The 13292-nt window shown below is 41.2% G+C and overlaps 1 protein-coding gene across 1 annotated transcript; it reads right to left on the reverse strand.

The window, feature by feature from the left end:
* Nucleotides 1-1970: 1970 nt before the first annotated feature.
* Nucleotides 1971-12752, reverse strand: SMIM7 (small integral membrane protein 7). Its single transcript, XM_074204400.1, has 5 exons — nt 12602-12752; nt 12452-12493; nt 11180-11232; nt 6412-6502; nt 1971-4387 (listed from the first exon to the last, which is right to left on the reverse strand). Exons 1-5 carry the CDS (start codon nt 12625-12627, stop codon nt 4372-4374), a joined length of 228 nt encoding a protein of 75 aa, XP_074060501.1. The 5' UTR covers nt 12628-12752; the 3' UTR covers nt 1971-4371.
* Nucleotides 12753-13292: the final 540 nt, after the last annotated feature.

The following is a 13292-nucleotide window of genomic DNA, read 5'->3' on the forward strand; positions in this document are numbered from 1 at the left end:
TAGCTAGTCAAAAAATTTCAAGGAGCTGTTGGTGTTAAGAAAACAGAGAGTGGGGAATTTATATTTTGGAAAACTAAGTGCCTTAGGACAATAATTTAACGAATGATTCAATGTGTAGCATAGAAGAAAGAGAACTCTCTTCCCTTGCCCAGCTAAACTCCCAGAAAAAAAGTCATCTAGACTCCTTTCTTTTCCTTTCAAGAAAAATCACTAAGCACTCATCTATGCCTATTAATATTTCTTGAACTTAATAGGCATAATTCAGTCTCTTTTGCTTGTTTAGCTACTTTTAAATTGCTTTATATATTAATTTTTATTGTTTATATATTTTATATTTTCATGTAAACAATCATTAGTATTAACATCCTTTCTATCTTCAGTACTTCTAAAGATCTACCATGTCATGAATTCATTACTTCTAGTCATAGAGATTGAACCTCTAGATGCTTTAGACAATAATGAGTTGCTGTAGTCAAAAAATTCATTCCCTTCTGATGAGCTTTCTCACACTAAATTATGCTGATACTCAGGTGACAAATGGCTAACCTGTCCCCAGTCAGGTACTTAATACTTGCTAATTGTGCAGGACCAGAAGCTGCAGAGCCATTTCCATGGCACAGGAAAAGGAAAGGTCTTCAGTGAAGCAGTCATTCCCACAGATGAAACAAATATACCATTTCATCAAATCATCAACTCTTTTCTGGAGTCAGAGTGGAATTTCTTAATTTCATAATCAAACTATTTCTTGCAACTATAAGCTATCATAAAAATCATATATTATATATATATAATTGAGTTTAACAGGTATAAGCTGAATTATAAACAAATTTAGATGCTGTGTTTCTGACAAGTAAATCAACCTTATAGAACTGCAACTATATGGGATCTTTGGGATCTGAATCTAGTCCAATGATTTCATTCTATGACATGAAAAAACTAAGGTCAAGAAAGGTTAGATTAAAAAACTTGTCCAGGGGTGGCTAGGTGGCGTAGTGGATAAAGCACTGGCCCTGCAGTCAGGAGTACCTGGGTTCAAATCCGGTCTCAGACACTTAATAATTACCTAGTTGTGTGGCCTTGGGCAAGCCACTTAACCCCATTTGCCTTGCAAAAACCTAAAAAAACAAAACAACTTGTCCAAGAATACACAGTTGGTTATTGACAGTCAGAACTAGAACCTAGTTCTCTTGACTCTCAGGTCAATATCTTTACCATGACATCATTTAGCCTCCTAAGAAATTAAGGAATAGCTGCCATGGCTAAACTAAAAAATGAAAGATTTCAAGTTTGGTTTAAGAAAACACTGCCATTTTTATGACTTACAATAAAAGTTTTTATTAGATCTAAAATGATATTTGCAAAAAAAATGGTATTATTCAATACTAACAAAAGAGAAGAAAATTCTGTATTATAATACTTTATGCACCATACACCCCCCACCTTCCTCTTTTGGATTAGATTGTGAGTTCCACAAGAGTAAACTATATCTTTATATCACCATCCCCACTTCCTGTGCCTAAGATGATTCAATGCAATTCCATACATTTTTTTGAGCTCTACTATGTACCTTAGCACAGAAGGGATACAAAGATAGAAATTAAATAAATTCTCAAGGAATTTATAATCTAATGGGGGGAAGGAGGGAAGAAATAAAAAAAAACAGAATGAAAATAAAAAGACAATAAAAAGCCAGGTGAATTTCAAAGAGGGAAAGATCTACAACTTTCAGCTCTGTGGATCCAGGAAGGCTTCCTGGAAAAGGAAAAAAAACAAAACAAAACCACCTGTATTGGATTTTGAAAGAAAAGAATAACTTCAGGGGCGGCTAGGTGGCGCAGTGGATAAAGCACAGGCCCTGGAGTCAGGAGTACCTGGGTTCAAATTTAGTCTCAGACGTTTAATAATTACCTAGCTGTATGGACTTGGGCAAGCCACTTGACCCCATTTACCTTAAACCCCCCCCCCAAAAAGAAAAGAATAACTTCAATAGAAAAAGGAAATAAGGAATTGGGAAGGGGGTAGGGAGCAGTCCAGGACTGAGGGAGAATGCGTGCAAAAGCAGAGTAGAACAGGGAGATAAAGGGAAACGAAAAAGGATACAGAAAGAACAGATACAAAAAAAACCCCATTCAATTAACATAACTAAAACAACTAGGAAAAGAAAGGAAGCAGTCAACTGGGAAAAAAAAAATCTTTATATCACTAATAAGGGTCTGACAGCCAAAGGAAATAATAAACCAAAAACCAATCCTTAGTGCTCAAAAGAATGACAAACTATTAACAATAAGAAAGAATGCTTCAAATCCTTAGTAACAACTACAAATCAAAACAATCCACCAAGTTTCACAAATCCCAGCAAACAGGTAAGGTGACAAAAGATGTTATGGAAGGTATTATTGGAAGGCTTGGAAACTGGTCAAACAATTCTAGAAAACAATTTGAAGAGAGTTAGAAAAATATCCATATCTCTACTGATAGGCACGTACCCTAAGAAGGTCAATGACAAAAAAAAAAAATCTCATACACACCAAAATATTTGTAGGAGCACTTTTTCTAGTTAACAAAGAGTTGTTAACAAGATGGATGATCACTGACAAGGGAATGTTTAAAACAAACTGAGGACCATGAATGTAATGTTGTTAGAAATGTTGAATACTGAGAAACAAGGAAAGACATATGAAGTGATGCAAAATGAAGTAAGAAAAATCTGGAAAACAATATACACAATAATCACTACAGGTGGTTACTGTCATTTATTTCTATAAAATAGGAGGAATCATATGGTACAAAATTATAATGACCAAGACTTTTTTTTTTTTTACTTTCAGTCAGTTTTGCTGAATTTTTCTTTCTTCCTCTTTCTTATTTTCTTTACTCCAGGGAGGGCTCTTTGGGGGGGGGGGGATAGTGATACAGTGGGAAATGCAGATGATGCAAGAACAAAATACATCATTAACCATTTTAAAAAAATGAACTGATTCTTTCAGCAAATCACTTACAAGTTTCCTTTATGAAACACAGGAATAACATCAATTTTTTAGTAATGAAAGTATAAGCCAGAGATCCCTTTTTACATATGAGTTTTATTTTCAATCTTTGTTTATACAAATCTCCACATTTATCCTTTCCTTCCCTGGGATTCTTTACAAACAATGAATTTTAAAAAAACAAACAAAACAAGAGTCTTCTTGAATGTTAGTAATTTGACCCCCAGAGTTTCCTTTCGGCGATTTCATTTACTTCATTGCTTTTTAAGTTGAGAAGTACAAAAATCATTGGGTTATAGAGAGTAGTGCCGATTTCTTTGTCCTGTAAATTACCAACAGGCTGTCATGGGGAGGTCAAACATGTAAAATATAACCTTAATATCACAACTAAAAAATAGCCTGGCTCTTACTTAATAAAATACCTTGACTAAAATGGCGATGAGGTGAAGACAGAGCTTTTATAATGTTTTTTCTAAAAGTTGTTGGTATCAGATACTGAGAGCTGAGCTTTTTAAAAATCTTTTAAGTATTTCACTGGTTCCCTTTCTCCCTCTGTTGTTGAGGTATTAAAATTAGTCTCTCCTATAAAAGAGCACCTGTTCCCTAAAGCAATGTAGTCAATCAGAACACTTACCAGGAGGCTTGAACATCTATTCTGAATCAGGGATGAGAACTGTGCCAATCTAAGGGGCTCTATGTTAGATGAGCCCAGGGCAATTATTACTTTCTGGTCAAGCCAAGTTGGACCCTCATTACTTAGAAACTCTAGAGCGAAAAAGACCATACTGGAGCTTAAAAGCTGACCAGCCACCAAGCAATGCACAGTTATGAGGGAGAACTAACTACAAAAAATATGTTTTGTTTTCAACCAAAAATAGAGTCCACTTGAAACACAGATCTTCTAAAGCAAGCCTCTAGAGGCTAGTTTGTTTCCATGCTGGATCTAGACTTTTTTTTTAGGCAAGGCAAATGGGGTTAAATGGCTTGCCCAAGGCCACACAGCTAGGTAATTATTAAGTGTCTGAGGCCGGATTTGAACTCAGGTACTCCTGAATCGAGGGCTGGTACTCTATCCACTGTGCCATCTAGCTTCCCCTTATTTCTTTATCTTGAGGGAATGAACATTTATCTGAGAATTTTTATCCCTTTCAAATACAAAGTAAATTGAGCTGAATTTCAGAGGCTGCATTAAAGTGTCCTTTGAAAAATGAAAAACTGTGACTAAAGGACCTTTGCAAACATCTTTTCCCCACCCCACCCCTGGTCCCACAAACTTTTACTCTGCAGGAAGATCAACAGTTTCTGGTCAAACACATTCTCAAAGTTGTCAGGAACAGACAATCAACATCCTATAAGGTTGGCTCCTGGATCTCAAGTATGACTTTCAAGAGCCAAATAACCTGTGGAAAATGAAGGAGAGAAATAAATATCAGTGAGAGAAAGAAACAATTCCTTGGTAAGTATTTTCATTAAGGAAACTGACTGACTAAATCCTTTGATCCCTACCTCAGCCCCAGAGGAAGCTGACCCAAAGTATAATAGGAGACAAGAACCCTACAGTAAGAGCACAACAGTTCTGAGTCCAAGAGGGGTCAAGCAGCACAACCACAAGGGCCACAAACCCTTTAGTGTTCCACCTACCTGGTGCCCAGAAAAAGGCACACAATCTTAGGAAAATAATGACTCTACTTATTTCTTCAACATGCCCTCTCAAAGCTCCCAAGTTTATTGACATAACTGCCTGAAATGGAACCAATTTGTTTATATATTTTTTTTTCTATAGGAAAGCATATTAGAAAATTTAACCATGTTCCAGCAACACTAAACAGAGAAAGTTATTGGCTTTTAGACATCTTTTTCCATGACAGCAGAAGCCCAACAAATGCTGAGAAGCTTAAGAAAGCAACATGAGACAAGGATAGTGCAGCAGGACAGAGCCAGTTTTCAGGTCTGATCATCCCTCTATGCTCCAAAGTCATGAGCAGCTGGCTCCTCATGGTTAGACAATAAAGAACCAAGAGAGTAAATCAATAAATCTGGTATTCAAGTCTCTCCCTCACCTTTCCAGTCTTATTCCTCACTCTTCCTCCCAAACAAGCCCCACGCTTTCTCATCTCTACACTTTGCTTTCTCTATTCCCTAATTCCCCCAAATACCTTCTATTCCCATCACTGCCTGAGAGTTGACATTATAGTACAATTTGAGGTTGACAAAGCATTTTTTCTCAAGATAATCTTGTGTGGCTAACAGTGAGACTATTTTATCTCCACTTTTTTTTTTCTGAGACAATCTGGGTTAAGTGGTTTACCCAGGGTCACACAACTACTTAAGCGTCTGAGGTTAACACACACCAGGGCTAGTACTCTATCCACTGAGCCACAGTTGCCCATCCCCACTGTTTTTGGAGGTACCGTTTTCCATTTTCTTACAAATGAGAAAACTGACTCAGAAGGATGAAATGATCTGCCCACAATAGTATAATCCTTTTTGTCTTTTCTTTTAAAATTTACTTAAGGGAATGGGGGGTTAAGTGACTTGCCCAAGGTCACACAGCTAAGCCATTAAGTGTCTGAGACTGGATTTGAACTCAGGTCCTCTTGACTTCAGGGCCAGTGCTCTAACCACTGTGCAATCTAGCTGCTTCCTATTCAAACCCAGCTTGGCTGCTGCCTCAGGCGCACTCTGCTCCATGTTCCAGGGGTCCTCCCCAGCATCCTGCAGCATTCTCTTCTTCTGCCCTCTGCTTTCTGCACTTCGCAAATTATAACTTTCATTATGACTTTTTTGCATACTTCCTTTCACTCAAAGGTTCTACATACAAGGATCAAGGCCTACATATCTTTAGATCTGCTCTGTCTAATGTCTAGCTTCCATTAACTGCTCTGCTTATTCAGCTCTCAAATACTTAAAAGGGACCCTGTCCAATGCAGTTCCCTAAGTATCATTGTGTCTCCCAACCTCAGGCTATCAGCTCCATTTCTTTCCCCATATTCTCCTCTAGATAATTCAAGCTACGGTGGCCCCAGGGAAGGACAGAAAACTAAGTTATACAAATATATTTATACAAATAAGGTCTTAGATCAACTACTTGATGTTAGTGCTATTAGTGTTCTCTCTTTTGATTGATGAGATAATTTTTATAGGTGAGGAACAGAGATATAAGGATCAAATAACTTGTCCAGGGTCACAAAGCTAGAACGTTAGAAGCTGCAATCAAAGCCAATTCTCTCCTGCCTCCAAATCTAGTAATTCTTCTATTACACTTGGAGGCCTCTCCAACAGGCATGGAACCCCCATTCTGCTATATTATCAATACCTTAAAAGGTTCAATAATGCACCTAGTTTTCATATACCATAAGAAATGGGTCCAAGTTATTCTAACAAAATGATTATATAAAATGAAAAGGCAAATAATTATACTTACACAATCATACAAAACATCATGAAGACATTCCACAAGGCAATGAAGATTCGAAAGTATCTGAGACTCAGTAAGAATTCCCTGATGTTGTCACCTGAAAAGTCAAGATACATCATGTAACTATTGTTTGAATTTATTGTAATATGCCATAGTGCAGACTGAACTCCGAGGATGTTGGACCAAGTCCCAATTCTTACATTCAGACTTGTAAAACAGAGTGGGGTAGGACTAGATGGCTTCTAAGATCTTTTCCAGCTTGAAACTTGTGAAATTCACCTAGAATACTTTTCTGGTAATAATGTACATTGAAAAATCAGACTTCTGTAGATTTTCTTTAATAACTGAGATTTATACAAGTAAATGTCCTTCAATTGGGGAATGGCTTAGCAAACTGTGGTATATGTATGTCATGGAACACTATTGTTCTATCAGAAACCAGGAGGGACGGGAATTCAGGGAAACCTGGAGGGATTTGCATGAACTGATGCTGAGTGAGATGAGCAGAACCAGAAAAACACTGTACACCCTAACAGCAACATGGGGGTGAAGATTAACCTTGATGGACATACTTATTTCATCAATGAAACAATCAGGGACAATTTGGGGCTGTCTGCAATGGAGAATACCATCTGTATCCAGATAAAGAACTGTGGAGTTTGAACAAAGTTCAAGGACTATTCCCTTTACATTTTTTTTATTTTTTAAAGTTTTAAATTTTAAATTTTGGTGTTTTTTTTTTTTTGCAAGGCAAATGGGGTTAAGTGGCTTGCCCAAGGCCACACAGCTAGGTAATTATTAAGTGTCTGAGACCAGATTTGAACCCAGGTACACCTGACTCCAGGGCCAGTGCTTTATCCACTATGCCACCTAGCTGCCCCTATTCCCTTTAATTTAGGAAAAAACCCCAATATCTTATTGTCTGATCTTGTTATCTCTTATACTTTATGCTTCTTTTTTAAGGATATGATCTCTCTCATCACACTCAATTTAGATCAATATACAACATGGAAACAATGTAAAGACTGACAAATTGCTTTCTGTGGGAGGGTGGGGGAGGGAAGTAAGATTGGGGGAAAATTGTAAAACTCAAAATAAATAAAATCTTTAATAAAAAAACTGAGATTTATATATCATTTAAAGGTTTGAAAAAAACAAACACTATTTTCACTATCTCATTTGAGTTTCAAGTCAGCTGAGTGATCTAAGTCCCATATGTTTTACTGTCAATATTTTCAGATGTGGAAAGTAATTTTTTATTCAGAGATTATGTGATCTTCCATGAATTCTATCCCATAGGCATTAAGTGCAAAGGCAGTATCTGAGCCAAATCCATTCTTATTCCCACTATAGCCAAATCACACTCCCTTGAGTATCAAAGAAATCCAATTTGCAGTTTTCAGCTTAGTCATTGCGGTCTAGATCTTGAGTAGGTCTAAAAGCCAAGTTCTTCCCTCCAAAGCTGGGAGGGTGACAACAGGAGGGCTCTTAATGGAAAGGATACTCACTGGTTTTGAGTCAGAAAACCTAGATTCTAGTCATAACCCACTATATTTTGAGACCCTCAGCAAGATATTCCCTAAGTGGGGGCCAATCTCATCATTTAGAAGATGAGTTTTTGGGAATAGATGGATTCCAACTTCCTTTCCAGCTCCAAGATTGGCTAAGGTTCAATTCTAAACTGATTAAGATAGCACTTGTCTCTGCTAGCAGATCCCTGAAGAAAACAGTCTTTGAGCCCAGAGCTTGAGAATGAGAGGCCTTAACAAGGATACCATACAATGTCACTGAAAGGAGTTTTTGGAAAATAAAAAAATATGCTTAAAAAAGCAGGCCAAGTGCTTGGGTAGGTTTTGTTTGAGGCACAGACATCACTCCCAGTCAGTGAACCAGCTCTGCCAACTGTCTTGATCTTAGTTTAAGAGTTCCCACTGTTTCTGATCATATATCCCCATGATTACTCTGATTACTGACAAATGAAGCCCAGCAATGCCTTCAGGACCATCAGGACACACAGAAGGATTGTCAACACAAAACCCCAAATGAACCTCCCTAAACTCAGCTTGAGGTTCATTGATGTTAGATCTTCCTAAACATTCTCTTCTGTAGCATCCTGTAATATCCCATGGGAAATACTAAGGCAGAAAGAATTCTCATCTAAATGCTGCCAGTTGGAGGGCCCCTGTGGTGAAGAAAAGGCAAAAATGGGCCTGGTGCACCATCCATACTGCATGTCAGCTCACTCTCAAGATCATCTTCATGCAGTCCACCAGTGTGAAAACAAGTCTACTCTGACTCTATAGGCTCTATGGGCCAATACAAAAAAGTGCCAGAGGAGGTGGCTAGGTGGCATAGTGGATAAAGCACCACCAGCCTTGGAGTCAGGAGTACCTGGGTTCAAATCTGGTCTCAGACACTTAATAATTACCTAGCTGTGTGGCCTTGGGCAAACCACTTAACCCCATTTGCCTTGCAAAAACCTAAAAAAAAAAAAAAAAAGAAGAAAGGATAGAGAGCTGAGTCTCAGGAACAGAGACTCTTGGGAATCTCGATGTTTCCTCTTACACAAAAAAGTGCCAGAGCTGGAAGGAAGCTTCCATCAAGGCTATCAAGGTCAACCTTTTCATTTTACAGATGAAGATCTAAAGTGCAGGAAGGGAAGCAACCTATTCAGGTCAATCATGCAATAAGCCACCTTCTTGTCAGGCCTGGGCTCAGAGATAAGTGTACAAAGAAAGGCAAACAGTTTCTGATTGTGAGAAGCATACAGTATACCTGAAAGTGATATGGGAAGAGAAGGCAAGACCTTCAAGGAAGCGGGTGAGGCTGAATCAAAAGGGAAGCCATGAAGAGTCAGAAAAGAACTAGACTGTAGAGTACGTTTAAATGCCAGGGGCTTCTGTTTGGCACTAAAGCCCTTCTCAGACTTCCCATCTTTTACTCCTTGGCCACCCTGGTTCATCATCTTCCTCCACATTGTAGAGTGCAGATCATCTCCTGAGGTATCAAGTATCATCTCTGCAGATGTCTTCCAGCTCTCTTTCTCCCCCACTCAGCTTAAGGCCAGTCTTTCTAACTTCATCCTGGGCACATCTATCTCGATAGATGAACAGCACTAAACTTTAAAAGGCCTACAAATGAACTCATCCCCTTTCTCCCCCAAGTCGTCAACTCCTCACAACTCCCCTGCTTATTATCCTACCATCTAATCAGGTAGCCAGCTTAGGGATCTCAGGGGTGGCCTGGATTCTTCCCTGCCATTTAGACCTACAAGTCCTTCCATACCTGATCCCAATACAAATAGCAAGCAAGTCATAATGTCTTCACCTTGGGAATAATTTTTGCATCTATCTCTTCTTTTCTCTTACACTTGCCCTCCCCCTTAGGCCTTTCCTGCCTCTTGCTTAGAGCCTTATCACAGCTTCTTCACTCATCTTCCTGCCTCCAGTCTCTATTGTTTAATCTGGCCTTCACATTATGGCCAGCACAATCCTTAATAAAGATGCTCCAATCAAGTCACTTCCCTGTTCCAAAGTCTTCTATGACTCCCCACCCCCTATGGCATCAATTATAAACTCCTTAGCCTGACACTTAAGGTCTTCCACAATATAGTTTATTTTTTTTGGGGGGGGGGGTTTAGTTTTTTTGCAAGGCAAATGGTATTAAGTGGCTTGCCCAAGGCCACACAGCTAGGTAATTATTAAGTGTCTGAGACCAGATTTGAACCCAGGTACTCCTGACTCCAAGGCCGGTGCTTTATCCGCTACGCAACCTAGCCACCCCACAATATAGTTTTAATCTATATTTGTAGCCTCATTTTACTATGCTCCTTTCATTCACTCTCAGTTCCAGACAAATCAGAATGCAAGCTTTGTTCCAAAGGCACCTTCCTTCTCTGACTTCCATTCATTTGTGGTAACCACTATCTTATCCTTGGGATTTACTTTTCCTATACTTCTTCCCAACAAAGTGCTTTTTTCCTTCTGAGCTTGGGTCAAGTACCAACTTCTTTGAAACTTTCCTTCATTCTTCCCAAGTGAAAGTAATATCTCTTTTGCCCGTGTCACAGTTTTACTTCATATCCTAGTTAATGGTGTACATATCTCATCCCCTACTATCAGAGTAATGTTAAGTCCTTAAGAACAGGATCTGTTATTTTACATCCTTATATTCTTTGTATCAAACACTGTGTCTATAATATGGATAGCTGCTTAGTAAATGTTTGTTGTACTTGAATTTTGCCTAATCTCCTCAGACAAATTCATGAATATTTAACTGAGTATCCCATATGTGTAAGACCCTGTATCACAGTCATAAATACAGCCTTTATTTAGTTTAATCAGTTTGTAGAGGAGGTATCTGACAGAGAAAAGGTGGCTGCCTCACTAAATGAACTCTTCATTGAAGGTATCACAGAGGCTCTGGAGGGAATTCCCACACTTTCTAGGAGGCTACAGATCAGAAAACCACAGAGGTCTTACCCAACATTAGCATTCTATGACTCATCTTGAGCAAATAGGTGTCAATAAACTTGCAAGTGGCTATCATAAAATCAGAAAAACTTCAGAACTGGAAAGGAACCACAGAACTCATCAAAGCACAAGACCCACTCATTTTGTCAAGGAGGAAACTGAGGCCCAGAAAAGGGAAGTAGTTTGTTGAAATAGTGAGGCACACTCATCGAAATTCTGCTGATAAGAAGAATGGGACTGGTGTAGTCACATTTGTTTCCATCGTTCACCATTATAGGTTGCTGGAGCTACTTCAGACTCACCTGTACTTGGTTCCTTTGACTCCTCCCCAAACCCCTGGGTGTCTTTTTTTTTCCTGTAAGGTAGGGAACAGTATAACATTTCAGTACAATATAAAGAGCAAATACTGATGCATATGAGTAAACCAAAGAATGAAGAAATTGCATACAGTGACAAAACCACATCCGACAGAGCCTCTGTGAATCCAAGGGTGATCATGGTTCTCTGTACAGGGACAAAAGGCTCTCTATAGGTAAAGTGGGTTCTTTAGATGCCACGGGACCCCTCTAAGGATTGGGGTGAAGTGTTCAAACTTGATGTGGAGTCCTTATGTAGTTAATAGAGCTTTAAGTGGCTGATGCACTTATCCATAGGAGAGGGGCTCCAAATGACAAGATCAGAAATGGAGAATACACAGAGGCTATCTTGTCCAACTCCATTTTACATATGAGGAAATGAAGGATGAGGGATGATGACTTGTCCAAGGTCATATAGATAAGCACCAAAAGTGAAATCTGTACTTAGACCTTCTGACTTCAGAGACTCTTTCCTCTATACCACGATTCCCCAGCATGCTTGAATTCTGAGTGAGAGGTTACTTATAAAGTGATGGGTTAAACAGGAGACAAGAAACTACAGGAGAGGATTATCCATAGTTGGGAGGATCTAACAAAGCAGGAAATTCTATGTGGGTGCATGAGTCTCTAAAAGTAAGGGGTAGGGGTGGCTAGGTGGCGCAGTGGGTAGAGTACCAGCCCTGGAGTCAGGAGTCCTTGAGTTCAAATCAGACCTCAGACACTTAATAATTACATGTGTGGCCTTAACCCCACTGCCTTGCAAAAAACTTAAAAAAAAATAAAAGGGGCTTTACACATGAATGAGGAGTCCATGGAGAAGAGAGTGGTTTTTCAAGTAAGGGGGCTCTGTACCTGAATGATGGTTTTTGTGGGGATGATGACAGTTAGGCAGAAGAGGCAGGACACTATGTAACAGAAGTGTTCCTAAGTTGGGGTTCTACGTGGGTCACTGGGAGTCTCCCAGTACAGATGAGCAGTTGGGAGAGGGGACCCCTACATGGGTCAGGAGGGGGGCTCTTTCCCAGTGACGCTCATCCGGGAGACTCGGCAGCTGGAGGGGAGGGGCTCTGCAGCAGGGGGCCCGGCCTGCCTGGACTCTTCCTCCCCCGGAAGCAAGGTCTCCGGCTTGGGAGGGAGGGCGGGGGGCGGGGCTGGGGAAAAGGGGCGGGGCGGGGAGACCTGGGCCGGGAGGGGGAGGGGAGGGGCCGCGACACTCACAGCTTGAAGTTGAGCACGGCTCCCGCGTTCATCAACAGCGTCCTGAAAGGGGTCAAAGCCAGGTCATGGAGGGTGTGGCCCCAAACACCCCCGTCCCCCAGCCGGTTCGGGGCCTCCGCCCGCCCCCCGCCAAACCCCGGAGCCCCTTACCCGAACAACAAGATGTCCCCGATCATGGTGACTGCCGAGCAGTCACCGGAACCAGAACCGGAACCGGAACCGGAACCGCCCGCGAGTCCGGATCCGGGACCAACCAATCAAAACAAGCGACTACAATCGGGCCGACCCACTCCCTTGTAGGGCGTCCAGGCCGCCCTGGCACCCATAGGCTCCACCTCCCGTCGGTTGGGGGCGTGGCCAGGAGACGTCACCGCCCCGGCGCCGGGGGCGGGGCGTGGGTAAGGGGCGGGGCCTGGCGGGACTTCCGAGACTGGCGGGGCTGTAGGGGCGGCAGGAAAAGTTGAGAGTCCGGAGTGGAGGACCCCGGGACGGCCCCTCTGGCCTCCCCGCGCGGTTGTCCGGCCCCGGGCTAGGCTAGTGTGGGTCAGTACAAAACACACGCCCGGTGATTGGGGGAGGGGAGGTGGAGCAGGCGCGCGGAATTTGCCGGGCAAAGACAGGGAGATGGTATCGCCAGGAATGAGGGGCAGCAGGCAGGCTGGGGGTCACAAGTAACCCGTTCTACCCGAGTCAAGGTGTGAAGGACTTCAACCCATCAAGAAATGAGCCAGCATTGACGTCCTGGGGATTTTTTTTTTTTAATAGGAAGTCACTGGAGCTTTTTGAGGAGAGTGATCAGACCCGGGCTTTCAGAAAACCACCTGGGCACAATGGATTAGAG

The sequence above is a fragment of the Macrotis lagotis genome, chromosome X (assembly GCF_037893015.1).
Source record: "Macrotis lagotis isolate mMagLag1 chromosome X, bilby.v1.9.chrom.fasta, whole genome shotgun sequence".
NCBI classification, from domain to species: domain Eukaryota; kingdom Metazoa; phylum Chordata; class Mammalia; order Peramelemorphia; family Peramelidae; genus Macrotis; species Macrotis lagotis.